The 27421-nt window shown below is 41.3% G+C and overlaps 1 protein-coding gene across 17 annotated transcripts in view; it reads left to right on the top strand.

Annotated features, from left to right (window-relative positions):
• Positions 1-27421, top strand: part of nrxn3a (neurexin 3a) — a 651034-nt gene that overhangs the window by 529728 nt on the left and 93885 nt on the right. For 13 of the 17 annotated variants that reach the window (XR_013493311.1, XR_013493310.1, XR_013493309.1 and 10 more), the window contains 2 exons: positions 3157-3225; positions 11521-11692. Coding sequence is in view for 12 of the 17 variants with exons in the window: in XM_078174850.1 (XP_078030976.1) it covers positions 3157-3225; positions 11521-11692 (241 nt within the window). In the remaining 5 variants the exon portion in view is untranslated. The remainder of the gene's footprint in view (positions 1-3156; positions 3226-11520; positions 11693-27421) is intronic. The other 4 variants (XR_013493313.1, XR_013493312.1, XM_033643573.2 and 1 more) reach the window with 1 other exon arrangement.

Genomic DNA, 27421 nt, shown 5'->3' with positions numbered 1-27421 from the left:
TGATTGCAGATTATGACATTTTTTAAATGATCAGTTTATAGGAAATAATCATATGACATTTATCTATTGATTGTAGAAAATGACATTTAGCAAATCCATCAATTCAGTGGAGATTAGGAAACCTATTAAGTGAATGCAGGTGAGAGTGAATCAGTTATCTATTTCTCATCATTTGGGAGTCAACTGTAAGCTCTATCCCTTATTATATCAAAATAACGAAAATCCCCTTAAATGTGTGGAATGTGCTATAGGATAAGGAACAGACAGACCACAGTGGTGTGTGTCCCATCTTCATCACTCACTGTTATGTCTCAACAGAAGCAGCCTCAGTAGCCAGAGGAGGACTTGGCAGCAGGTCAAGATAAGATATAAGAATATCCTGCTTGCTCTGTCTCTGTGTCTCTCTGGGTGTGTCCCTCTCCTTCTCTTGGATGCACTCCTTATATGGCCGTTGTCAGTTGACCTTAATTGGCTGTGAATTTGCTAGCCAATTGGAAACAGAGTGCGGTGGGGATGGGAGGGCAATCACATATTCATGTGTTTGGTGTACATGTACAATCTTTCTTTAATGCCTCAGTTTAATTTTATTATAGTTGTGCTGTGTTTGATTTTGGCTTTACTGTTGTAAGTGTTTTTTAATTATCTTATTTTTATTACTTTTTAATTTGTTTTTTAATAGTAAATGTTTTTTGATTAATGATGTTATATATTTTATGATCTTCATATTATTTTATCATGACAGTTGTGAAAGCACTGGCAGAACTGTCTTTTCGGTGTCTGTTCTTGTCTATTGAACATTTGTTGATCATAGATGGAGCTAATCCTCGCCTTAATCCTGCTACAGACCAGGATTGCCTGGCAGCATTAGTTACCATGGTTACTAGGCTGGGATTCAGGTTAACCACCTTGATGGAACGGAGTTGTGGCTCAGAAACCGGAGTTTAGCTCGATGTATCAGGCTTAGCCAGAACCATGGTTTCCATGGTTACCGATGTGAGGCTAATCTTAGCCACTTTGATGGAACAGAACTCTGGCTCACATTAGCCAGACTTAGCCATTTAAAGGTACATTCTCACTGCTGTGATGTGGAAATGCGGGACGGCTTTGCAGAATATTCGCGTAGCGCTTTTCCGCATTCAAACCATATACACAGGCGCGGTACGGACACGGTGCGGAATTTCACGTTGTTGTGTTCCAATTCTGCGCAGTGTGAACGGGTGTGGGTGAACATGGACGAGAGTAGTAGCAGCAGCATCAGCAGCGAGCTAGCCACCAAGCTGGACAATGGACTGCCAGACGTTGTCCTTTAATTCATTGTTCATAAAATCATCCTGTCTTTTATCAAAAAGGACGGGGTGCTGTGAAACGAGGTTTATCAACCTTTCTCACGTACTATCTTGACTGGCTGGATTTCGGACTCTCCCAGGTCTGCGCGACTATAAACAAACAATTTCATTGGCCCAGCTGTGCAGTTCCACAGGCAAATTCCCGGGGGTGAAAGTCTGGGCGGAAACTTTTTTTCCGCCCCGGTGTGCAAACTTCCATAAGAACCCATGTGAAATCAACTTTTATATTTTTCCGCAAGAATAATCTGCGCGGATATTCGCCCTCAGTGAGAATGGACTTTAAAGGTATAGTACACCCAAAAATGAAAATTCAGCCATTATCTACTCACCCATATGCCGATGGAGGCACTGGTGAAGTTTTAGAGTCCTCACATCCCTTGCAGAAATCGGCTAGCACACCTAATGGCAGACGGTGCCCCAGACTAACATCCAAGAACACAAAATTGAATCCACAAAGTATCTCCATACTGCTCATCCGTAGTGATCCAAGTGTGCTGCAGCCCCGACATAAAAAGTTGTTTCGAAAAACGTCATATGAACTCTGTTTGTAGCCTCACCGTAGCCTGTAGCTCTGACTGCTTCTCTGTGCTCCGTGCACACGTGTGCGCACTTGCGCGCGACCAGCGAAAGCATGAACTTTGCTCACCCGTGTTTACATCACATGACACGTGCACCTCACGGGGAGACAGCAGTAGCCACAGAACTAAAAGATAATTTGCACTACGATCTTGTAGCAAAGGACAGCCCAACATGTCTGAAGACTTTGAAATTGAGGAGGAGCAGCATTTCTTTGTTGAGCCGTATTTGTTTGAGCCCGAGTATACGGACGGAACTCAGGCTACTGAACGAAGCAGCCGCTGCAGCTCATGAGCCTCAGCCAGCCACAGAATACCGGAGTCGAGCACTGGAAACCTGGTGGTGTAGTTGTTTCAAATGCAAAGCAATGCCAACGGATGAGGAAAGTCTTTGCTGCTCAGACTGGGAATTGGCGATGCCTGCACTTGAGAATCTGAACATCAGTACTGATGAGACTGCTGCTCTTCAGAGACCGTGCATCACCGATCACCCTGAGCGCGCACAGGTGAGCACGGAGCACAGAGAAGCAGTCAGAGCCACAGGCTACAGTGAGGCTAAAAAAAGAGAGTTCATATGTCGGTTTTCGAAACAACTTTTTATGTCGGGGCTGCAGCACACTTGGATCACTACAGATAAGGAGTATGGACATACTTTGTGGATTCAATTTTGTGTTCTTGGACGTTTGTCTGGGGCGCCGTCTGCCATTAGATGTGCTAGCAGATTAGAAGCAAAATTTGTGGTGGCGAAAAGGCTTAGGAATGTGAGACAATTAAAGTTACAATGTGTAATTTACGTGGTTGTTTATTAGCAAATATCAACTATTGCTTTCATAAATATATATTTACTAAAGTGTAATGCAATTCACATACAAATGGAAGCTTTCTCGTAGGCTTAGAATGATTTCTCTATATATACACAGGCAGGGCACGGTCTGCTGGAGGCTGCCTTCTTGCGTCGCCATATTTGAATACAGTGGCCGAAAGGGATATATGCACTTTGCCTTTTGCGTTTACCTAGAACATGCCATCACTGAAGACGGTTAAGGTGAAGATCAATCCGGAGCTCTTCTGCATGAACCTGCTTTGTACTTTTATGATTCTGTCGCACTTTAAATGGAGGACCACACACATGTTTTGCCCCGTAAGAGGGAAACCACGCCACCAAATAAAAGAAAAAGATCAGATAAGTGAGGACGGGACAAAACGTGAGTGAATATCGGCGTTGTTTATTCCAGGTGGAAAAAACTCCTGAAGGAGAAGGATTTCACAAGGGATGCGGAGATTGCCTGCTTTCTGCTAGACAGGTAATTCAATCTGACATTTTAAAATCATTTTGGCTTCATGTTTGCAACTACTTTTCCCTCTCGTCTAAGTTCGAGTGACGGCTAACGTTACGTTTATGTGCTAACGTTATCCTAGCCTTGGCTAACATTATCCCAGAGCTACAGCTAAATGGTTAGCCTAGCCTACAGCCTAATCTGTTGATTCCTCTCGCGCTGCTGCGAAGGCTGTCACCCTGTTCTCCTTCTCTTCCCTCTGGGTAGCCGAAACACACCTCTTCGCCTGGCCGTTCCTGCACCGCTTCTACCCCCATGCCCCCTTCCTCTCCTTGGTCTTCCTCCTTTCCCTCTCTCTCTTCCTCATCTCCCTGTGTCCTGTGGAAAAACACTCTGGAAATGCATATATTATAATCGTACCAACCTACAGTATATTTAGTTTAGTTTAGTTTAGTTTATTTGTTTAGCACAAGTTTAGTACAAGTACAAAACTGTGCTAGGTGGGAACGAAGCCTCTGCAGGCTTGTACAGAGTTCCACACCTGCCCATATCAATCACATGACATGCAGGCTAAACACTCAGCAAAAAAACAAAACAAGAGAAAACAAACAAAAACAATAAAAAACAAGAAATAACAACAAAATACAATTTAAACCCAGGAAAGACGCAGCAAAAGCAAGCCACCCACAATCAGAAGGACTGATAAAATCATGTTAGAGAAGGATGAGCACAGGGATCAGGCAGGTAATAGAAGTTTCTTCAAATGCTTTTTGAAAGCAGAAAGGGAGGACATTGATTGCAGTGATGAGCTTAATTCACTCCAGAGCTTAGGACCTCTAAAAGTAATGTTAAATTGGTGTCTTGAAGTCCGTGTGCGGGGTAAGGGTAGACTGTAGTTGCTGTGTCTAGTTTGATATGTGCGTACATATGTGGTGGGGATGAACAAATTCTGAAAGGTGTCTGGAAGATCTTGTTTCCTATATATAAACTTATGCATGCGTAAGCATGTTTGATAAACATTTACCTTGTCAATGGGGAGTACTTAATATTTTTTAAAAAGGGGTGCCGAGGGTGCATATCTATTTGAGTGGGATATAAATCTGAGATATTTCTTCTGTATGACACTTAATTTATTCAGGTATGTAGGATAGCTTGCTGCCCAGACAATGTTACAATAATTAATGAATGGGAACAAAAAGCTATAGTATAAGGTTAAATAAGCTGAGGAGTGAATTAAGGGACAAACCTTCCTCAAAATGGCAAGCATTTTCGCAGATCTCTTAGAGACAAGGTCAATATGATCAGACCATTTAAGACCGCTATCTATAATAACTCCTAGGAATTTAGTATGCTGAACCAATTCAATTTGAGTATAATTGATAAAGATTTTAGCTAATTCTATAGGATAATGTTTATTAGTATTACAAAAAATCATGAAGTTGCATTTTTTTGCATTGAGGGTAAGTTTGTTCCATTGAAACCATTCCGCAATAGAGGTTATTTCCTCATTGACAGTTTTAATTAAAATATTAAAGTCTTCATGTGCAGCTATGAGATTTGTATCATCTGCAAATAGTACTGGGAGAAGTTTGGTGCATGTCATGGCCATGTCACTGATGTAAATTAAAAACAGTAAAGTCCCTGAGGAACACCAATCATAATTTGTGATTTCTTGGAAGTAAAGCCTGCCAAATGAACATATTGCTCTCTGTTAGTTAAATAGTTTCTGAACCATTTCAGGGCAGCATCCTCCACTCCGTATCTGTTGAGTTTGGCAATCAATATATCATGACTGACCGTATCGAATCCCTTACTCCTGAGTAAGGCATTCGATACGGTTGAAAATTTGCCCTTGGAGTCTTCCTGGACCTGTCCAGGAAGACTCCAAGGGCAAATTTTTTATTATCAAGAGCTAATGAAATATAGTTAACAAGTTGAATGAGGGCATGCTCAGTAGAATGTCGTTTACGAAAGCCGTATTGATATTTATATAAAATATTGTTGGCTGCTAAGTGATTAAATAATCTAGAATAGACAAGCTTTTCCAAGATTTTTGATATGCATGGTAGAATTGATATTGGCCTGTAATTACTGAATTCCTGGGAGTCGCCTGTCTTGAAGATCGGTATGACTCTAGCAATTTTTAAATCCTGGGGGACAATTCCAGTGGTCTCTTTAATAAGGACACTTTTGATGCCATCATGACCATGGGCTGCATTTTTCAATGACAAAGTAATATTACGAACCTCTTGTAAAGTTGGTGGGTCAAAATTTTGGAGTGGAGGATACTGGCCTTTGATCATAGAACAGGGGTCTATGTCAGAGCCATTGATGCTAGATGCTAGTTCCAAACCAACAGATATAAAAAAGTCATTAAAGCCATTAGCAATATCAATAGGGTTAGAGAGAACCCCCTTCTTACCATTCATCTCTACAGGGGCAGCAAATGGAGATTTAGTGCGATTCAATAGGTGATTAATGAGGTGCCATGTTGTCTTAATGTTATTGGAAGCTTGAGTAAATTGAGTAGAATAATATGTTTTCTTTGCTTTTCTTACTGAGGCTGTGAATTGTTTTTTACATTTCTTATAGGTTTCAGTATTCATAAGGGAGGGGTTAAGAATAGATCTCTGATGAAGTTTATTTTTTTTCCGGGAGAGCTTTTTTAATTCATCAGTTATCCACGGCTTCCCCTTAGAGGATTTATTTCTAGATTTTGTGCTCACCAAAGGAAATGATACATTTAAGGCCTTATTAAAGGACTTTAAAAATAATTCATATGCATTATTCGCGTCTTTTGACAGGAGTACCTCATCCCATATGATAGAGCTAATGGCCAACTTAAAATTATCAGTGCTGTTTCCAGAGAATTTACGGTATTTATTTGGCTCATTCTTAGGATTGTTAGACTTAGAAAAGTTGGAGTGGATAAATTGGAAGACAGGAAGGTGGTCAGAGACATCACACATCAGGAGGCCTGAAGTGACCTCAAATTCATAAGAGTTAAACAAAATATTATCAATGAGAGTAGCAGATGAAGAGGTGATTCTGGATGGTTTAGTAATTAGAGGGAAACAATTAAAAAAATAAAGTGCATTTAAGAAATCAACCGTTTGTGTGAGATCACATTTGAGCAAATTAGTATTATAATCACCAAGTAAAAAACATAATTTACTTTCTTTGGTTATTATTTCGAGAGTGGAATGAAGTGCGTCAATAAATGTGTTGATGTCTGAATCTGGTGGTCTATAAATGCAACCGATCAGAATGCTATTTCCATTAAATTGCTGACATGATGGAATTTCAATAAATAGAGACTCTGTGATAGTGGTGTCAAATTCAGCACTAAGTTCATCTCTAGAAATAGCATTAAAGGTGTTCAAAACATATAATGACACACCCCCTCCTCTTCTGTTCTTTCTACAAGAATGAAATGCTGTATAATTAGGTATCATAGATGCCATAACTGTCCGTGTTCTGCTCAAACGGGTTGAAAACTAAAGAGTTAATGTCAGCGGTGGGTAAGTTAACAGAAGCCATAGAGATATTTAAGAAGCTTGTTAGCAGATCGACACAGACTCACGTGTTGGAAACTGTCAGTCCGCTAAGCCACCCATTTCAAGTTGGCCTACGTCCGATGTTAACTGGATATTCCGTTTGACCCAGACAGTTACAAAATCATAGTCCATAATCAAACGCCACAAAAAAATAAAGAAAGAAAAAAAGAAAGTAATAGGTCCACATATCCGCAGCTCATATCGTGGCTCTGTTGTGATCATCATTTGTACAAGTCCAGTTCATTAAATTCTTTCACCATCACTGCTCTTTCCTCCTCCAGTGTCGCTCCGTTCGTTCGGATAAAAACTTTACTGTTCCGAGTCCAGGTCGCTTTGATCTTTTTAGTCTTTTTCAGTTGCCGCGCTGCATAATCAATGATCCCGTTCTTCCTTGTTAGATGCTCATTCACAAACACGCCTGTGCCCTTTAGCTTGTACCCCTGCTGCAGCAAGCCGACCTTGTCCTTTCTATTGACAAAGCGGACTATGATTGCTGGTGGAGTGTTTTTGTTGCTCCGGGGGAGTGTATGACAGGCCGAGATCTGATTGCTGTGAATGGGAATATCCATGCTACCGAAGAACTGGATAATCTGGGATTCCAAGGTCTCCGTCGTCAGCATTGTTTCCAGCAGCGACCTTAGAATAGGCACGGTGGCGTGTTTTCAATCCAGAGATAATCACATCATCAATGCGGGAGTATTGCTCTACGTCATCCAGTCTCTTTTCCAATTCTTTGATCTGTTCATCTTTCTTCTTTAGTTTAACTTCATAGCCGTTCACCTGAGCTTGGAGCATATTCACCTGTTGCGTGAGCTTTAGGATCTCCGTTTGTTGCGTTGCAATTTTGCAGACCTGTAGTTGGATTGTGGCCAGAGTTTTTTTAATATCTTCCATTTTAACAATGTGTGTAAGCTTTCTCGTTGTCGTAGTGCCCGGCGGGCACTTTAATCACTTTTATTTTAGGAGAATTAAGTTAGGGCGAGCGAGCGAACAAATGCCAGCACCTGCATGTCAGCCATCTTTGCATCTGCGTGGCGTCACTGTGCCGTGACTATCATATACAACGTATTATTTTAGCATTACTGTGCTAATGCTCATGTTATGAAAACAATTAGAAATAAAACATTCCTAACATATATCTCACAGATAACCTATATTTCACTGGTAACCTATAACATACCGTAACATGGTTAAGATTCCTAAATAAATATTCACCTCGTCGCTAGATACTCCTGAAAAACTCGAAAAACTCTGCTGTCTGCACAAGGGTTTTTCTCCTACGATGCCACCGTCACTTACCCGACGGGAGGGGTGAGTGAGTGAACGCGAGTCAGCGCTGCAATCTAGAATTTGACCGCTGATGTCACTGTTACTCATCATTTTTACACACTGAGGCTTTAAGGTCAGATCAGAAGCAGAATATGTACTTAGATTGAACAACCTTCAATGTGGGCAGAATGTTCCAAAACAATACACACATACACACACACACACACCCCCCCCACACACACACACACAGAGAAAGTTAGGTAGGATGTCTATCTAAGGAGGAGTATAAGAATGTTTGGGGGGCTGTCTCGTTGCGGTGTGTGAAGTTGTAAGCTGCATTTACAATAAAATACATGCTAAAGGCTGTGAACTGACCTCATGTCATTGAGTCGTTTTTAACACCCAAGCGCTGGATTTTGATGACTTTGGAATGAGACTGGGTTCAATAATACACTGCTCATAAAATTAAGGGAACACTTAATAACACCAGACAAGTTAAACATCAGGGAGATCAATTTGCCCATTTGGGAAGCATGAGTGATTGTGGATCTATTTCACCTGCTTTGGTGCAAATGAAAGTGACAACAGGTGCAATGGAGAGGCTAAAGCAAGACAACCTCCAAAACAGGGAGTGGTTTTGCATGTGGTAGCCACAGACAGTTGCTCTCTACTTATCCTTCCTGACTGATTCTTCTCTAATTTTGTATTCTGCTACTGTCCTTGTCACTACTGCTAGCATGAGGCAGTACCTGCAACCCAATCAGATTGCAAAGGTAGTCCAGGTCCTCCAGGATGGCACATCCATATGTGTGGTTGCAAGAAGGTTTGCTGTGTCTCCCAGCACAGTCTCAACAGCATGGAGGAGATACCAGGAGACAGGACCTTACACAAGGAGAGCTTGACAGAGCTGTAGAAGGGCATCAACCCAGCAGGAGGACCTGTATCCACTCCTTTGTGTGAGGAGGAACAGGAGGAGCACTGCCAGAGCCCTGCAAAATGACCTCCAGTAGGCTACTTATGTGCATGTTTGTGACCAAACTTTAAGACTCGATAAGGGTGGAATGAGGGCCTGACATCCTCTGGTGGGACCTGTGCTCACAGCCCAGCACTGTGCAGCTCAATTGGCATTCGCCAGAGAACCCCAGAATTGACAGGCCACTGGCGCCTTGTTGTCTTCACAGATGAGATTATACTGACTACCTGTGACAGGTGAGAAAGAGTCTGGAGACACCGTGGTGAACATTATGCTGCCTGTTACATCATCCAGCATGACCAATTTGGTGGTGGGTCAGTGATGGTCTGGGGAGGCATATCCTTGAAGGGTCGCACAGACCTCCATGCCATAGCCAATGGTTACTTGACTGCTGTTAGGTACGGGAATAAAATCCTCAGAGAGATTGTCAGAGCTTACGCTGGTGCAGTGGGCTTGGGTTCCTCCTGGTGCAGGACAATGCACAATGTCTCATGTAGCTAGAGTGTATAGGCAGTTCCTGGATGATGAAGGCATTGATGTCATCGGCTGGCCCTCTTGTTACCCTAACCGAAATCCAATTAAGCACCTATGGGACGTTATGTATTGGTGCATCCAACGCCACCAAGTACTGCCACAGACTGTCCAGGAGCTCAGTGTTGCCCTGTTTCAGGTCTGGGAGGAGATGCCCCAGGACACCATCCGCTGACTCAACAGGAGCATGCTTAGACGTTTTGGGGAGTACATACAGGCATGCAGGGGCCATACACATTACTGAATCGCATTATGAGTTGTTCAGTCATGCAAGTTGGAACAGCCTGTGACTCAATTTTTTATTTTTGGTGTAATTTGGAATTCAGCCCCTGTCTGTGTATAAACAGTCAAGAGTTTCTTGAGAGCTCTTGAGAGACCCCTATACATTTCATCCAGGGCTGCACTGACTGTTGGATACTGAGCCATGGGGAAAGAAAAAGAACTGTCAAAAGACCTGTGAGAAAAAGTTGTTGAACTTTACAAATCAGGAAAAGAATATATAAGGATATCCAAAGACTGTAATGCCAATAAGCAGTGTTCAAACTCTGATAAAGAAGTGGAAACTTAGGGGTTCTGCTGATACTAAGAAATGGTCAGGTAGGACAACAAAGATTTCAGTCACAACTTCAAGAGAAACTTTTTCAGGATGCAAAGAAAAACCCACAAGCAACTTAATCTGAGATACAGGCCTCTGCAAAAAAGTGGTATGGCTGTTGAATCATGCACAATAAGGAGGTACAGTGAAGTTTCCAGAAGAAGGCTGTTACAGCGTCAATGCCACAAAACAGCCCACTTACAATATGCAAAACAGCACCTGGACAAGCCTCAAAAATTCCACAACAAAGTAATTTGGAGTGATGACACCAAAATTTAACTTTCTGGTCACATCCAAAAACATTACATTTGGAGAGGAGTCAACAAGGCCTATGACAAAAGGTACACCATCCCGACTGTTAAGCATGGAGGTGGATCACCGATGTTTTGGATATGTTTGAGCTTCAACGGCACACAGGGAATTTAGTCAAAATTAATGGCAGGATGAATGCAACAAGTTTTTAGAAAATACTGGAGGACAATTTGCATTCAGCAGCCCAGAAGTTGTGCATGGGATGCACTCGGACATTCCAACATGACAATTATCCAAAACACAATGCCAAGTTGGCCCTTCAGTGGCTACAGCAGAGAAAAGTAAGGGTTTAGAAATGGCAATCACAGTCATCTCCTGACCTCAGTGTAATGAGCCACTTTGGGAAGATCTCAAATGTGCAGTTCATGCAAGACAACCCAAGAATTTACAAGACCTGGAGGCTTTTTGCCAAGAAGAATGGGCAGCTTTACCACCAGAGAAAATAAAGGCCCTCATTCACAACTATCACAAAAGACTGCAAGCTGTCATTGATGCTTAAGGGAGCAACACACAGTATTGAGAACTGAGGTTATGTAAACTTTCAAATGGAGATCGTGTCAGTATTTTCTTTATTGCTATGTTTTATTTACAGATTGTAAAATGATGTGATGCGTTATAGTTTATTCTGAAGCCCATTAAATATAGAAGGAATGTGTTTTGCCTGATCACTCATGTTTTGTTTACAGAATGATACACATCTTACAAATTCTGCCAGGGAATGTAAACTTACGAGCACAACTGTATTTTTCTGAATAAGAAGTCTCCTGGATGAGAGGTGAAATGTCTTCGAGTAATTCAAGCAAGTCCAATTGCCTACGATATAGCATTAAAGAGCTAGTTACATGGAACATAACTGTGCATATAAACATCATTACAAATTATATAGAATATATAAAAAAAAAAAGAAAACTTAAGGAGGAACTATAACAGCATTATTACATAAAAATTAAGAAATGAATTGCATGTGTTCAAGTGCACTGGCAGCTCTTTAACCAGGGGAGGCGAATACAAAAATTGAGTGTGTTTGGCTGACAAGTTCAAGTGTAAGTCTGAATGATATACATAATTGTAATTTCTCATTTCAGCAACAAGGCAAAATTGGTGTGACATTCAACATTGGCACAGTGGATATCAGTGTGCAGGAAAGCAGTACCGCAGTGAATGATGGGAAGTATCATGTTGTTCGCTTCACCAGGAATGGCGGCAATGCTACGCTGCAGGTGGATAACTGGTCGATCAATGAACACTTCCCAACAGGTACAACACTATTCATCACACTAGTAAGCATAAACAGTATGATATTGAGAGAGTAAAATACAAAAAAATTTAAAAAAAGTTACCCTATGCTTTTTCTGAGCTTCACTAACAAAGACCACACCAATAAGATAACGATTTCAAATGCTAGGTAAGGATGAAGGGATGTAGAGTGAGGAATGAAGGGATGAGGGTTAAGGGATGAAGGGATGGAAGACCAAGGGTTGAGGGATGAAGGCTGGGTTCCTGGGTAGTCAGCGAGTGCGATGATGAATGTGTTGGGTCGAAGGTAGGAATGAAGGAAGGATCCCGGGAGTGAGACTGAGTCGGGGAGTTGTTTCTTCATGAGCTCGGCTTCGGATAGAGTCCCCAAGAGAGCTTCAAGAGCGCATGGGAGTTTCCAATGTTATTGGATCATAGCGCTGTTTGGATGTGTGCTGTTTACTAAAGAAGACAGGTTGGTGGGGATGGCTGAGTTTGTGTACGGTTGGGTGACTCCTGGCTTAGTGTGATCATCATGAAAGGGGATGTTGTTCCAGGAGAATTTTGGGACTGGTGCTACGGTTTTAGCTCCGTCTTGCATGGTCAGTCAATCTTAGGTGATGATAGAGATGAAGTAGTTAATGAGTCTTAGCAGTGAAGAAGTTGGGCAGGAAGGAAATTTGAAAAGGTTAAGGGTGCTTTCACGTCGGGGCCCTTGGCCCAGATCTTTGCATGCTTAACCTCAGTCTAGTTCTTATAGGTAGATAAGTGTGAAGAATTAATGCCGCATCAGGGAACATAACACTGACCCCTGTTCAAGTCCGCTTGAAAGGTTAGTCTCAGGAGTTCATGGTATGCAATATGGTTCCAGCACAGAATGTGTCAAGTGTTAAAATCAACTACGCCAAAAACATGGAAATGGACTGCTGGGCAATCATATTATCATATTTGGGGACAGCATGAATCAGTCGTACCTAATATGGAAACGCTCGACAGAATTTGCTTGGCTGGCAGGGATGCCTGGATTGAGATGGGGTCGAGGGGAGTGGATGACGACAATGCCGAGGGAGAGAGGGGATTGAAGGGAAGGATGAGTCGGAGGGAAAATTAAGGTGGGTGAAGATAACGGAAACGAGGGCCTACATGAATTGAAAGTTAATGATTTTTATGTTGAAAAGCAATGAAAATTCTGATTAAAGCAACTCTTACCATCTTAAATTTGAACATCCACAATTCCCATCTCCCTCCAAAGACCTACTCCTCCATTACGTCCTCATTACGTCTATGATGGACATAGGCGTTGGCAAGGTAACGTTAGATACACTGAAGATGAACCAAGACAGTCGAATGCAACCCCAGAGTTTTAAAACTGCAGTTACAGTGCTAACATTAGACAGTAGTGTTAACGTTACTAGTAAGTGGAAACGCACAAGGAAGATAACGATAATGCTTCAGAGGCTACGCTACAGTAGGCTAACATTAGCCATTAGCAACTGGATGCTGTGTCGTCATATATAATGTTATGAACTGAACTTCTTTATGTCATTTTTATGCGCAGCACAAAAATAAAATGACATTTCGCATACCCTAAGCAAAAAGAAACAAAACATTTAAAAACAATTTGTGCAACATATAAGAAAGAACATATAGTGCAATAGTAAGATGAAAGGGTTGACATTTCACAGTCAAAAACTCCACATCCTGAGAGCAGAACTGGGAGATCCTCTTCACATCACAGCACCCTGAATTGTTTGTGTATATTGCCGGAGCTTACCAGATGATGCAGCCTCCCTGTCTGCTCTATGTAGCGTTAGCCCCGTTAGCTCAACACCGGAGTCTGATATGTTACTTCATCCATGTCTCAATGAACACAAGGACGCAGCAGTCCCTCACTCCTCGGTGAGTGGATCTCCACAGTTGGGTGTAATCCATTTTCGTGTCCAGCAAGCTGACGTTCGCCAGAAGGACCCTGGGAACAGCTGGTTTGATGGGGGGTTACACAAGCAGTTACGTCAGTCAGAGTCAATCATTGCATTCGGTCCAAATGCAATGATTTCTTAGAACCATATGAGAATGGTATAATTATGAGTTTTTATTTCTGGTGGAATTCACTTACATTTTAGTGTGCCATCAGCTTATTAATAGCATTTTAACCTAAACAAAGAAAAGTGTAAAATTTCCAGAAAGGTAAGTGTTGCTTTAAGAGAAAGAAAATGGAAACAATATGTGTGAGGAGGAAAACAAGGTTTAAGTAGTGTGGCGTGGTCCTGCACCCAGACTTAAGCCAACTTACTTCTCAGGAGTGAGAACGGAGAGAGAGAGTCGGAAGTATGAAGGTGCATTAGAAAAACTGGGACGAAGTGGAAGGTAGATGCATTAGGGTGAATTTGGAGCACTGCAGGAAGTGACCAGCCACAGGGGCTGCACTGATTTACCTCTCGGGAGTGATAACGAGAGAGAGTCGAAAGTATGAAGTTGCATTAGAAAAACTGTGACGAAGTGGAGGGTCAAAAATGCGTTGGGGCGAATTCGAAACACGGTCCATAGATGCCACAGAGGGGTTGACTGGGGAAAAAGTAGCCTGAAGAGAATGGATGCAGGGCTAAGAAGGTCCTAAGTCGGTGGCAAGCATTTGCTGTAAGACCAGAAACCTTTTGCAAGTGCTGGTTAACATGAGAATGTATGTAGTGGTTTGCAACTGCCAGTGGCTAGATTAAGGAAAACCTGGTAGTTGTGGGTAGAGAAGGAAATTTTCTTTATTATTATCATCATTATTATTATAATTATTATCATTTTATGGATACAATGCGTGTTAAAACTGCGAATGAAGGTGACGTCTAGAGAGAAAAAGAGGAGCTGACACTGGCTAGTAAGATGGGCTGTGTTTTGGACAAGATCGTTACTGATAGCTTTCTGTGAAGCTGATGGAAGTTTTACAGGTTGTGGAACTGATTAGACAGCTGTGACGATGTGATGAAGCCTTAAAATGCAGAGGTGACAAGAATGATGGAATGACCTGAGAGAGGACAAACATGTAGGGTTATTGTTTGTTTGTTAGTTTGTTTCACTTGTGTGGTTTCCTTTTGTACGAATTAAATGAGCAATGACTACTTGAGAGATTTCCCTTAATACATATTAAAAGAGCATTGGTAGAAGGAACCTAAGATTTGAGATTTCTGTTTGCCAAACAAGCAAACAACAATTGTTTCCTCTAATTGCATGTGACACTGAGTAACTTAAAACTTGAAACCATACAACCTGGCTCCCTGCTAGTGGGAGCTTATGGTACTGGCTGCTGCCCTCGAGAAGGTGGACTCTCTGTGACGTCACAGGCGGCAATCCGAGCATGGATGTGTCAGGCGAGGATCCTTAGATGCCGGCAGTTATGTAGGCATGGTTTTCAATGGAGCAGCACAGAGTTGGAACCTGGCTTATGACCACAGTTGCAGGGAATTCTTTTTTCTTCCGGGACACGATGGAGACAGTCCACCATTTGGTCTCTGATGTCGTTTGGATTGTGATGTGGAGAATGCTGTTGCGTGAAGGAGGCTGGTGGAGAACGTGCACCTGCGGCCGTGCCAATGGTGACCGCAATTCTTGGCCCTCGTGGATGGAGGAGAGGATTGATCCGGAGTTGGAGAGAGTTTGTTTGGCAGATGGAATCGGGGAGCTGGCAAGGCTGAGGTATGAAAGCCGTGGAACGCTTGTGGCTCTGCCTGGAAGTCTGTTTGTAGCTTGACTGCTGCGGGAATAACATGTCTCGAGGATAATCGCTTTTGGGTGGATTTTGTCGATTTATATATTTGAAACAATGAAAACTAGCGTTTGTCTTACTTTTAGATTGAGACAAGCCTGTGGTTAAACATGAAGCGCACAGTTGGTTGTTGTGAGAAATGTGTCAAAGAGAAAGAGGTGTTCTTAAATACTATTGGGCGGAAATGGGATGTGTCTGAGGTGTGGTCTTTGTTCCCGAACCTAGTTTATAACACTACATTGTGAAGTGACTAAAATATGTAGTATACCAACAAAGTATATAACATCCTGTCTGTGGCACATCTCCTGAACTTGGTCAAAGTGGTCAAAGCCACCTTCCGTCTTCTGACTTACACTTAATGTCACATTCACCCATTTACACACACATTCACACACTTGTGGTCACTGGTGCCACCTGATACTCAATATTGATTCACGCGCATTCACACACTGATGGAACAGCCATCGGGAGCAATTTGGGGTTCAGTATCTTGCCCAAGGATACTTTGGCATGTGGACTGGAAGAGCTGGGGATCGAACCACTGGTCTTCCAATTAGTGAAGACCTGCTTTATTTCCTGAGCCACAGCCAGCCCACTTATATCTTTAACAATTAAAGATTTGGAGAAAACAAAATGAATGACTGACATAGAAATCAACGGTAAACAAGTAATTATTCAAAATATGCACACTGATATGTCATATGATACATGCAGTTTAAATAAATATTTAAGCACAATGCAGAAATTCTTTTTCAAGGCCCTACTTATTTCTTTCTGCAGATGTCAACCTACCATTTTATAAACCAGATCTTTCATTGTCATCACTAAAAATAAAGCTATTGTCCAATTGCGCTACAAAAAAGAAATTAAAAATTCAAGCTGCGAGCAGCATTGGGTGGGACCTCACACTCGTGGCTGTTTCGGCCTCAAGCTCAAGCAGACAGTGCAAATTATTGGTAAGAGACAAAATGTCGAGAAAACAAGCAATGTCAAGGGTACGCAAGGTCATTTTTGGCAATAGAGGGACTTTATATTACAGTACGTTACAATATGTATTTAACAGTCATGTTCACATAAGTAGCATCAGTATTATCAGTAATAAAGGCTGTAGTAGTATGTGGGAGATGAAAGACACTGATATATAATGTGTAGATGCTGTTTCAAATGGAGATTCTGTTGCTGCAATCTGTCCTTTAAAGATTTTGAGACACGCACACACAGAGGGCTGTGTGTGTGTCTGTGCCTGCAGCTGTTGTCATAGCAATTAATGACTTGCCTGCACCTGAGGGGCACACAGAGAGCTCATATTTAATATGGGTTTAAAATTTCTTCAATTAGTCCTTACTATTCCCAAACCATGGGTCAATCTGAACATACCACAAGAGAGATACACTCTTCCTGAATGCAGACATATAGGTTTCATGTTTGTGGAGTCAAAAATGCGATCTTAGTCGCAAGTTGAAGATGTCTAGCTCACAACTGACACATTTGTTTCTTTCAGAGGCACTAGCTCATTTCTTGTGTATTTTAGGTCAGTGATGTCAAGAGTGATTTGTAGGTCTTGAGGAGACGAACAAGCCAGTTTTGGTTTTGTCTTTCTACGACATATGTACGGGTCGCAGCGGGTATTTCAGTGTGTCTAGGTGGCGCGAAAATCGTCATCACCTGTAAGATGCCATAAAATCCACACCATTCGAGTAATGACAAAGTTATACAGATTATCTGGTTAGGAGGAGTTGATCTGTCATGTGTGCAAGTTTGAAGCCCATACGATAAACAGTATAGGAGGAGATGATTTTTGAAGAAATTTTGAAAAAGAGCGATTTTGAGGTGAAATCTTACTTTGAAAGGGCAAATAGCTCACTTCCTGTTGGGTTTAGGTCAGGGGTGTGAGCACGTGATTTGTAGGTCTCGATGAGATGAACAAGCCAGTTTTGGTTTGATCTTTCTGCGTCATTCCTACAAGCTGCAGTAGCCATTTTAGTATGCCTACAGTGCTAGGTGGCGCTAGAGAGGCCATTTTGGCACTTTTCAGATTAATTTTTTCATTTCATAAAATTTTTCACCAGTCCTGACATGCATGCCAATTTTGGTGAGCATGTTTGGGGGTCAAATTCCAGTTTAAAGAGGTGGCAGAAGAAAGAAAGAAAGAAAGAAAGAAAGAGTAAGAGTCCAAATGTCGATAAAACAAGCAATGTCAATACAACGCAAGGTCATTTTTGGCAATGAACCCATGACTTGGGAGTAGAACTTTGATGGCTTCTGAAAACAAAACTACTGACGACATCAATCAATCAATCAATCAGTCAATCAATTTTATGTATAAAGCCCAATATCACAAATCACAATTTGCCTCACAGGGTTTTACAGCATACAACATCCCTCTGTCCTTAGAACCCTTGCAGCAGATAAGGAAAACTCCCTTTAACAGGGGAAAAAAAACGGTAGAAACCTCAGGAAGAGCAACTGAGAAGGGATCCCTATTCCAGGACGACAGATGTGCAATAGATGACTCACAGAACAAATCAACATAATACATTAACGGTAATCCGTATGACATAATGAGACAGAAAGGGAGACAGAGAAGAGAGAGAGAGAGAGAGAGAGAGAGAGAGAGAGAGAGAGAGAAGCAGAGATGCAGGACAAAGGATAATGTTAATAGCTTACAACAACATTAATGAAAGTAATAATATTATAATTATAATTCTGACTATTGTGGTACAATATGAGAAGTATATGTTAATATCTGATAGTATACATATGGGACAATAATCATATTATAATCATATTGAGGTTTGCAAGCCATTGTTGCAAATAAAATAAAATAAATGCTATGCTATGTTGATATGGATGTCTGGGGGCTGTGGCTGTATAACTACTAAAAAAATATTGTGTGTGTGTGTGTGTGTGTGTGTGTGTGTGTGTGTGTGCGTGTGTGTGCATGTGTGTAATTGTGTAGCTAAAAATTGCAAATTATGAGCTGCAGGTTGTTGCAAGCTTACATTAAATATTTGATATGTATAATCTGAGTAGAAGTTGGTTAAAAGATTTAAGCAAAAAAATATGGAGAAAAATATTAATATTTAATATTTTTTTAAAAAATATTAATATTTAATATTTTAAAAATATTAATATTTAATATTTTTATGGTTGTTTACGGACAGGTGTGATTTTTTTTACAAGGGGCCCCGCAGGGTTAAAAAGTAAAGGCTTCTTATGAAGGTGGTGTGAGCTTATATTTTGAAACTTGTAGACATAAGCCATGTGACCTAATGAAACTGACATGTGTGATGATCAAACAACACATCCATATTCATTTGAAATCATGTGACCTAGTGGAAGTGTGATTGATGTGTACTGGCTGCTGTGAGGATATAAGTAACAGCAGGCAGACACAAATATATATACAAGTTAATTTCAGTGGAAAAACTGAGCAGGACTACATGTATTTGATCATTGACTGCTGCAGCACAGTTTTAGCTACAGATTTGATTAAAATTCTAAATGGGGCAAAAGAGTTTGACCTGGAGATCTTGTATTTACATGTTTTTGCTATCAGGCATTCATTTAGGAAATTGCAGGAATGAGACACATGAGCAGGTCAATTTGGTCAATGTTATCTTGTCAGGTGTGTGTGACCACACACACACACACACACACACACAGGCTTGTGTATGTCAGAGTGAAGCCTTTGTTATGCTAATTAATGAATTCATGCAGCTGACAGAGAGACAGGGTGAGAGTAAAATGGGTTTAAAATTTCTCGAACTAGTCCTTCCAGTTCCCAAACTGTGGGTCAGATCGTCAATCTGAAGACATCACCAGATAGATAAACTCGTTCTGAACGCAGACATCATTAGCTTTTATGTGTATGGAGTCAAAAATGTGATCTTAGTCGCAAGTTTACAATGTCTAGCTCACAGCTGTTGCTCATGTAACATCCAGAGGCACTAACTCATTTTCTGTTGGATTTAGGTCAGTGGTGCAAATGAGTGATTTGTAGGTCTCGAGGAAATGAAGAAGCCAGTTTTGGTTTGATCTTTCTACAGCATTCATACGGGCCACAGCAGCCATTTTACCGTGTCTATGTGGCACAAAAATTGTCAAGAGGTTTTGTGACATGTCACATTAAACACAACATAAAATCCAAACTGTTCGAGTAATGTCAAAGTTGTTCAGAGGAATTGTTTAGCAGGGCAGAAAGAGAATTTGTGAGAAACGACATCTTACTTTGAAAGGGCAATAGCACACTTCCTGTTGGATTTAGGTCAGCGCGTTATTTATAGGTCTTGATGAGACGAACGAGCTAGTTTTGGTTTGGTCTTTCTACGGGATTCCTGCCGGTCGCAGTGGGCATTTTAGTGTGTCTAGGTGGCACAAAAATCGTCGTGAGGTTTTGTAACATGTCACCTGGAAGACGCCATAAAATCCGAACCTTCGGCCGAGGTCCCTAATTAAAGCTGCAAGCAGCTGTGATCAGGCCCTCGCTCCCCCATGCAACCGCGGGGGCCTGAGGCACGTGGCGGCTGTGGCGCGAAGCGAGAAAGGAGAAAAAACCTGGCAGGAGTGAAAAAATGCAATGTTTTGTTCATCCACCAGGGGCACTGCGGGTGTAACTAAATGTGTGCAGGTGTGTCCAGGGGCGGACCCTCATCACACGTGAAGTTTTGAGCAAATCCGACAATGTCAATGTATAATAGGATGATCTGTAAAAAATCGATTGGATGAAATCCCTAGGACTAGTTCATTAAAAAACAACATGTGGAAATCACGCCAAAATGACAAGTCAAAATCAAAATGGCCGACTTCCTGTTTGGAGTAGACCATTGGTGCCAGAGACTTTTATGTGCGTCTGGACAACATACACGTGTACCAATTTTCATGTTCCAACTCCAAAAAAAACCCTATGGGGAGGCGTTTTTGAAAATTTCAAGGGGGCGCTATAGAGGCATTTTGTCCCCCCCATGGGCGACGTCCTTATCAGATGCAAGAGCTCGCCATTCTTGACCTGTGTATCAATTTTCATGAGGATATGAGGTCACTGAAGGCTTTTAATAGCTTTTGATCAGCATGGTCTCAAAATGATCTGTACCAAATCTGAAGTTGATTGGACAAAATCTGTAGGAGGAGTTCATTAAAATACAAAGTTGTGGAAATCACAGAATCACCAAATAAAAAGTTTAAATCAAAATGGTCGACTTCCTGTTTGGAGTAGACCATTGGTGGCAGAGACACAAATTTAACAATTTTCATCTTCCTACTCCAAAAAAACCCCTATGTGGAGGGGTTTGTTAATGACAAAAAGAGCAAAAAAAATTGAATTTCCCCTCTTGGGGATTAATGAAGTATTTAAAATTTAAAAAAATAAATAAATAGGGTCCTCGCACCGAGGTCGGTGCTTGGGCCCTAATAATAAACATACCAAAAACAATAGGGTCCTCGCCTTCTGTCTTCGGGCTCAGTCCCTCATAATAAACGCAACAAAAACAATAGGGTCCTTGGCTCAGTCCCTAATTACAAAGTAAGTAAAAGATTGACTGGCTTTAGTGGCATTAGGATTGAGCATGTTAACTTGCAAGTCATGCTAACGCACTTTTTATCAGTCCTGGCTAAAGGCAGTTCTGTCTCCCCACAGACACACAGTTCCTGACCTGCCTGAAACAGCTTGTTTGAATTTCCGGCCTTTTCTTCCGCAATGTTATTTCCTAACAGTGTAACAAATTAGCAAATAAGCATGACACACAGTGTCCCCCTCCCGGCCACTGACCTGCACCCCCAAACACACCTGCTGTGAGCAGAGGCGGAGCAGAGGCCACAGATTTTGAACCGTTCAGGTGCTGTTGAGGAGACGCCGTGTCTAGGAGACACTGCTTTCTTCATTATGACCAAAACTGACCCTTGTTTGGACTGCCAGAGATCAAAAGAACAAAGAAGAAGTGGTTGGAATTCATTTTTGATACAATTCCTCCACAATACAACCCAGAGATTTTATTGTGTTCCCTCTATTTTCCTGAGGACTGCCTCACAAACTGGCAACAGATTAATACTGGATTTTCACAGCAATCACTCCTGAAAAATGGGGCAGTTCCCTTGGTTGGACAAATCTGGAGATTTGGGATCACAACCTAAGTATGCTTTATGAGTTGTGAATTTGTTGTGTCAAAACAAACTAGGAAGCTGCTTCCGAGTGTTGAAGGATAGCCAATTAAAGATATCAGTCTCAAAAGTTCACCAAACTATCAGTTTGGAATTTTGATTAATAATTAAATTAATAACAATAACCAGATTTAATAGTAAAGCCTGAAGTATTTTGGAGTTCTTGACGCAGCAGAGGTTGACGATTCATTCACTCTTGTGCAACAATAAACAGGCAGCAGGTATGACGGCAAAAATATATTTATTCATAAAGGAAGCAAGGCAAAACAAAACACACAGATTCTAACTAACTAACTCTATACAAGCGTGTGTGTGTGTGTGAGAGAGCGAGAGAGAGAGAGAGAGAGAGAGAGAAAAAAATGGCTGACAACAGAGAACTACAAGATGGCTGAATGAACTACAAGATGGCTGAATGAAAGCTGGCTTCAGATCGGGGGAGATGTTTGTCTGACTGTGTGGTCAGGACAAAGACAAAGGAAAAGAAGCGGGAACTTTGATGCTGCCTCTTTGGGTGTAGCTCTCTTGAAAGCAAATTTGTAAATGAGTCTATGTAAATGCGATTCATGTTGCAAAGGGTCTGGTTAGTACAGAGGATGTTTAGATGCATGCAAGACTCTGTCTGTGAACAGCATTAGCAAATTAAACACTTAGGTCATTGGTTAGTATGTTTAGCCAAAGCTAACTGCACAACCAATCACAACCATGACTCAATAAACAGCATTAAATCGCATACAACAAGATAAACAGTCTTGCTTAGCCTGTACAGCTGTGATAAAGCTATGGCCAGTTGTTACTATTACCAATCCTTGAATGGATGGAGGGAAGAAGAAGTTGGTTTGAGGCATGCTGCTTTTGTTAGCCGGCAGAGGAGGGCTGGAAAGAGCTGTGGTTCCAGAAGCAGTCTTTGTTATGTCCTTTGTTCCGAAGGTGCAGATCCAAGGAAGCCAGTTGCTTGGGGTCCTTGCAGAGCTAGACGCTGGGATGCTAACTCAACTTGGTTCTCCTTGTTGCCGGAAAGTTAGTTGCAAGCCTTGTGTTTGCACACTAACTTCTCTGGTTTCAGGTTATGCTTATGTCATTAGCAAATTGTGGTCCAGGAAAAAAGAGTCTGTGAGCAATTGCCCTCCCTTTAGTGGTTCAGGGGTAAGGGCCTAGAAGGAAAGAGAAAGCACCTCTGGGCTCATCAACGGGCCATGAGGAAAGAGTAGTATGAGGGACCCTCAAAGGAGGAAGTGGTTACTTTACATGTCTCCTCCTCCTGGTGTATCCAGGGTACAACACAGGACGGGATGGATGCCTGTATGGAAAGAATTGCACATTATTCATGTTTCAGAAAAAAACACTGCTGTTTTTGGTATAATGAAACCTTAGTGTTCAGAATTGAGTTTACAGAGTTGCATCTCATTAAAAACGAGCTCTTCTTCAGTTCTACGCTGTAAGGGTCCATAGTCATACCTTTAAATGTTGTGGATGTTCTGTGGGGTGTACGGATTCAAACAGTCAGGCTCTAGGCCTGGATGGTGTATCAAACATGTAGGATGAACTGGAACCTGGACCATTACCCCAATAGGTAAGAAAGACACAAGGCATACTGTTTTATAAGTAAGCAGAGAAAGACTCAGGAGACAACATCGCTGCATAGAACAGATACTGACCCAGGAAGAAAAATGTGTTTTACTATGAAACTTTGATTTCATATAAATGATGTGAAGAAACTGTGATACATTGGTACATTGTACATATTGTAGATTACAAACACAAGGTGAAGATGATTATAAAATGCAGCTACATTTTAGTAGAATGGTTTCAGTAAACATGACAGCTAATGTACCAGTTATTTCTATTCATTTGTTTTTGTATAATACAGAAATCTGTCATCTCAATCTGCTGTGGTAAAATTCATGAATTCACGGGTTAAAACTTGTGGTTTTAACGGGGAATGTGTTAGTAGCAGAATTTAAAATTACTTTGGTATTGTTACCCAATACAAGCTACATTAGTCTGATCATAGATAAGCCTGCTTAGATAAAAAAAGGAGTTATGCTTTACACCACGTCATTTAACAGCTGAGTACTGCTGTTGGTGTTTCCACATTATGTAGTAATTGACTAAATTGTTAGAAACCTTTTGTACTCTGCAGCAGATATTTCCAACTTCATTCAGTCAGAGGACAGACATAGTGTTGTAACTATAATGTCAGATAAGTTATACTTATCATGTTACAACTGAAATATAAGAAGGAATTGTAAGTCAGCATATATTTAGCTTTAACTCAGGACTGATGAATGATGAATGATGAATGAAGGTAACACACAGGATTGCAACAGTGTCTTAAAAGAGACAAACTTAGGCTGTCAGTACACAACACATTTTTCCTCCTTTACTTTCTCGCCTTTACAAACAAAATAATTTCACTGTCTCAGTATCTTCACTTAAAAGTAATGCCTGGGATAGGCACCCAAGCAGCTCTAGGTATGCCTGGAACAGTGTCCACTCCTGAAGGTTGCTTCTGGAGTGTTTCCAGTGATGGATGCTGCTCACGGTACGCCTCCAGCTCTGGAACAAACAATGTTGGCTGAGGTGGATCATTATGGCAACCAGAGATGTGAAACAGTTAATTGACGTTTCTTTTACAGATGAGATGATTACTGTGTATGAGACAGCACCTGTTTTTGCAACAACTGTCTTAGGTGTTCACTTTACACCTTGCTATAGTTCTGGAAAAGAACCCTGTCTCCAGCTGTGAAGCTCTGAAACTTTGCCTCGACTCGGCCGTCTGCTCAGCATCATCTCAGCCAATTCGTGCCCATGTTCAAGGCATTGAACCTGTCCTCTCAGCCGCATTTGTGCCTTTCGGATAATTTTTCAGACAAATATTGGAGTAATATGGCTTGCTGTTCGACTAATTATACCAACAGACCGTCCAAGAAGTCTGTGCTCCATGTTTTTCGGTAAGTGCAATTCGGAAATTCTAGTATTATTTTATTTATGTTTATATGTTAGCACTAATTAGCGGGTATCGGTGTCTGCGGTCACTACGGTCACCACCTAGCTTGTCAGCAGCGTGTATCGGTGTCTGCGGTCACCACCTAGCTTGTCAGCTTATTATTATATTATTAAGTCTTTATTTAGGACATGTAAAATCATGTTGATACTGGAGGTCTCATTTTCAAATGCGACCTGTATCACAGCAGCAACATCCACATCAAGTTACAGAGCCACAGACAACACGATACAACACAAGCTTAGCTCGTTAACTAGCTAACCAGCCAGCTAATGGTTAGCCTTCGAGCAAGACGCCAGTCCGGGGATGTATCGAAGTCAGAGCCTGATAGAGAAGTGTTAGGATTTAGGCATTTAGGGAGAGAATATTTTGAACAAAAGGCTGAGGTTGTGTGAGGTTTGAAAATAAAGGTCCACCACGCTAGTTAGCTAACGTGTTGCAATGTTAACGTTGTCATATGAGCAGTGTAACGTTAATGTAACATTAAGGCTATACTTGTGTATGTGAATTAAAAAGTGGCGAACTGTGTGAAATCACAATAAGGTGTGTAACGTAATTAAAAAAAAACTAATGTGACATTTGACTGTCACAATATAAAATATTAATAAGATTAGTGTATGATATAGGTCTGTAGTTACACAACAATAGATAATGCACAGACAGAATATGAGGACTGTGATGGCCACCACCTTTTTGTTTTGCTAAAATAAATTGATTAAGATCTGTTGAACACTGAAGTAAGTTAAGTTGTATTGTTTGCATGTAAAGGAGTCTGTGAAGTAGGTAACCTAACACATACAGTACAGGCCAAAAGTTTGGACACACCTTCTCATTCAATGCATTTTCTTTATTTTCATGACTATTTACATTGTAGATTCTCACTGAAGGCATCAAAACTATGAATGAACACATGTGGAGTTATGTACTTTTAACAAAAAAAGGTGAAATAACTGAAAACATGTTTTATATTCTAGTTTCTTCAAAATAGCCACCCTTTGCTCTGATTACTGCTTTGCACACTCTTGGCATTCTCTCGATGAGCGTCAAGAGGTAGTCACCTGAAATGGTTTTCCAACAGTCTTGAAGGAGTTCCCAGAGGTGTTTAGCACTTGTTGGCCCCTTTGCCTTCACTCTGCGGTCCAGCTCACCCCAAACCATCTCGATTGGGTTCAGGTCCAGTGACTGTGGAGGCCAGGTCATCTGCCACAGCACTCCATCACTTTCCTTCTTGGTCAAATAGCCCTTACACAGCTTGGAGGTGTGTTTGGGGTCATTGTCCTGTTGAAAAATAAATGATTGTCCAACTAAACGCAAACCGGATGGGATGGCATGTCGCTGCAGGATGCTGTGGTAGCCATGCTGGTTCAGTGTGCCTTCAATTTTGAATAAATCTCCAACAGTGTCACCAGCAAAACACCCCCACACCATCACACCTCCTTCTCCATGCTTCACAGTGGGAACCAGGCATGTGGAATCCATCCGTTCACCTTTTCTGCGTCTCACAAAGACACGGCGGTTGGAACCAAAGATCTCAAATTTGGACTCATCAGACCAAAGCACAGATTTCCACTGGTCTAATGTCCATTCCTTGTGTTTCTTGGCCCAAACAAATCTCTTCTGCTTGTTGCCTCTCCTTAGCAGTGGTTTCCTAGCAGCTATTTGACCATGAAGGCCTGATTGGCGCAGTCTCCTCTTAATAGTTGTTCTAGAGATGGGTCTGCTGCTAGAACTCTGTGTGGCATTCATCTGGTCTCTGATCTGAGCTGCTGTTAACTTGCGATTTCTGAGGCTGGTGACTCGGATGAACTTATCCTCAGAAGCAGAGGTGACTCTTGGTCTTCCTTTCCTGGGTCGGTCCTCATGTGTGCCAGTTTCGTTGTAGCGCTTGATGGTTTTTGCGACTCCACTTGGGGAAACATTTAAAGTTTTTGCAATTTTCCGGACTGACTGACCTTCATTTCTTAAAGTAATGATGGCCACTCGTTTTTCTTTAGTTAGCTGATTGGTTCTTGCCATAATATGAATTTTAACAGTTGTCCAATAGGGCTGTCAGCTGTGTATTAACCTGACTTCTGCACAACACAACTGATGGTCCCAACCCCATTGATAAAGCAAGAAATTCCACTAATTAACCCTGATAAGGCACACCTGTGAAGTGGAAACCATTTCAGGTGACTACCTCTTGAAGCTCATCGAGAGAATGCCAAGAGTGTGCAAAGCAGTAATCAGAGCAAAGGGTGGCTATTTTGAAGAAACTAGAATATAAAACATGTTTTCAGTTATTTCACCTTTTTTTGTTAAGTACATAACTCCACGTGTTCATTCATAGTTTTGATGCCTTCAGTGAGAATCTACAATGTAAATAGTCATGAAAATAAAGAAAATGCATTGAATGAGAAGGTGTGTCCAAACTTTTGGCCTGTACTGTATATTACTTTTAATATCTATTTGTCTGTGTAAAGTTTTCCTCTAGGTGACCCAGACAGACTGGAACAGTGGACACTCAACACGAGGAGACAGAATGGACTCCAAAGAATTCCCATTTGTGCAGTGAACACTTTGAGAGTCATCACTTCAGCACTGACTCTAGGATAAAGACACCTTTTTTTCATACAGTACCTCACAAAGAGTCAAGAAACTTATTAGTTTGAAATGATGAATTATTGTCAATAATACATTTAAATGCATTACATAAATTACTAATTGTCATACATTACTAAGTACTCGATTAGGGCACAGCTTGCTCTGTACTATTACTGATAAGGTGAAATTACTGACACACCAGTGCAGTTTAGTGTTCCCCTGATGCAAAAGGCCAAATGAAGATTTTATCAAT

The sequence above is a fragment of the Epinephelus lanceolatus genome, chromosome 15 (assembly GCF_041903045.1).
Source record: "Epinephelus lanceolatus isolate andai-2023 chromosome 15, ASM4190304v1, whole genome shotgun sequence".
Classification (NCBI taxonomy): domain Eukaryota; kingdom Metazoa; phylum Chordata; class Actinopteri; order Perciformes; family Serranidae; genus Epinephelus; species Epinephelus lanceolatus.
This window is presented reverse-complemented; position numbering and strand designations above follow the sequence as displayed.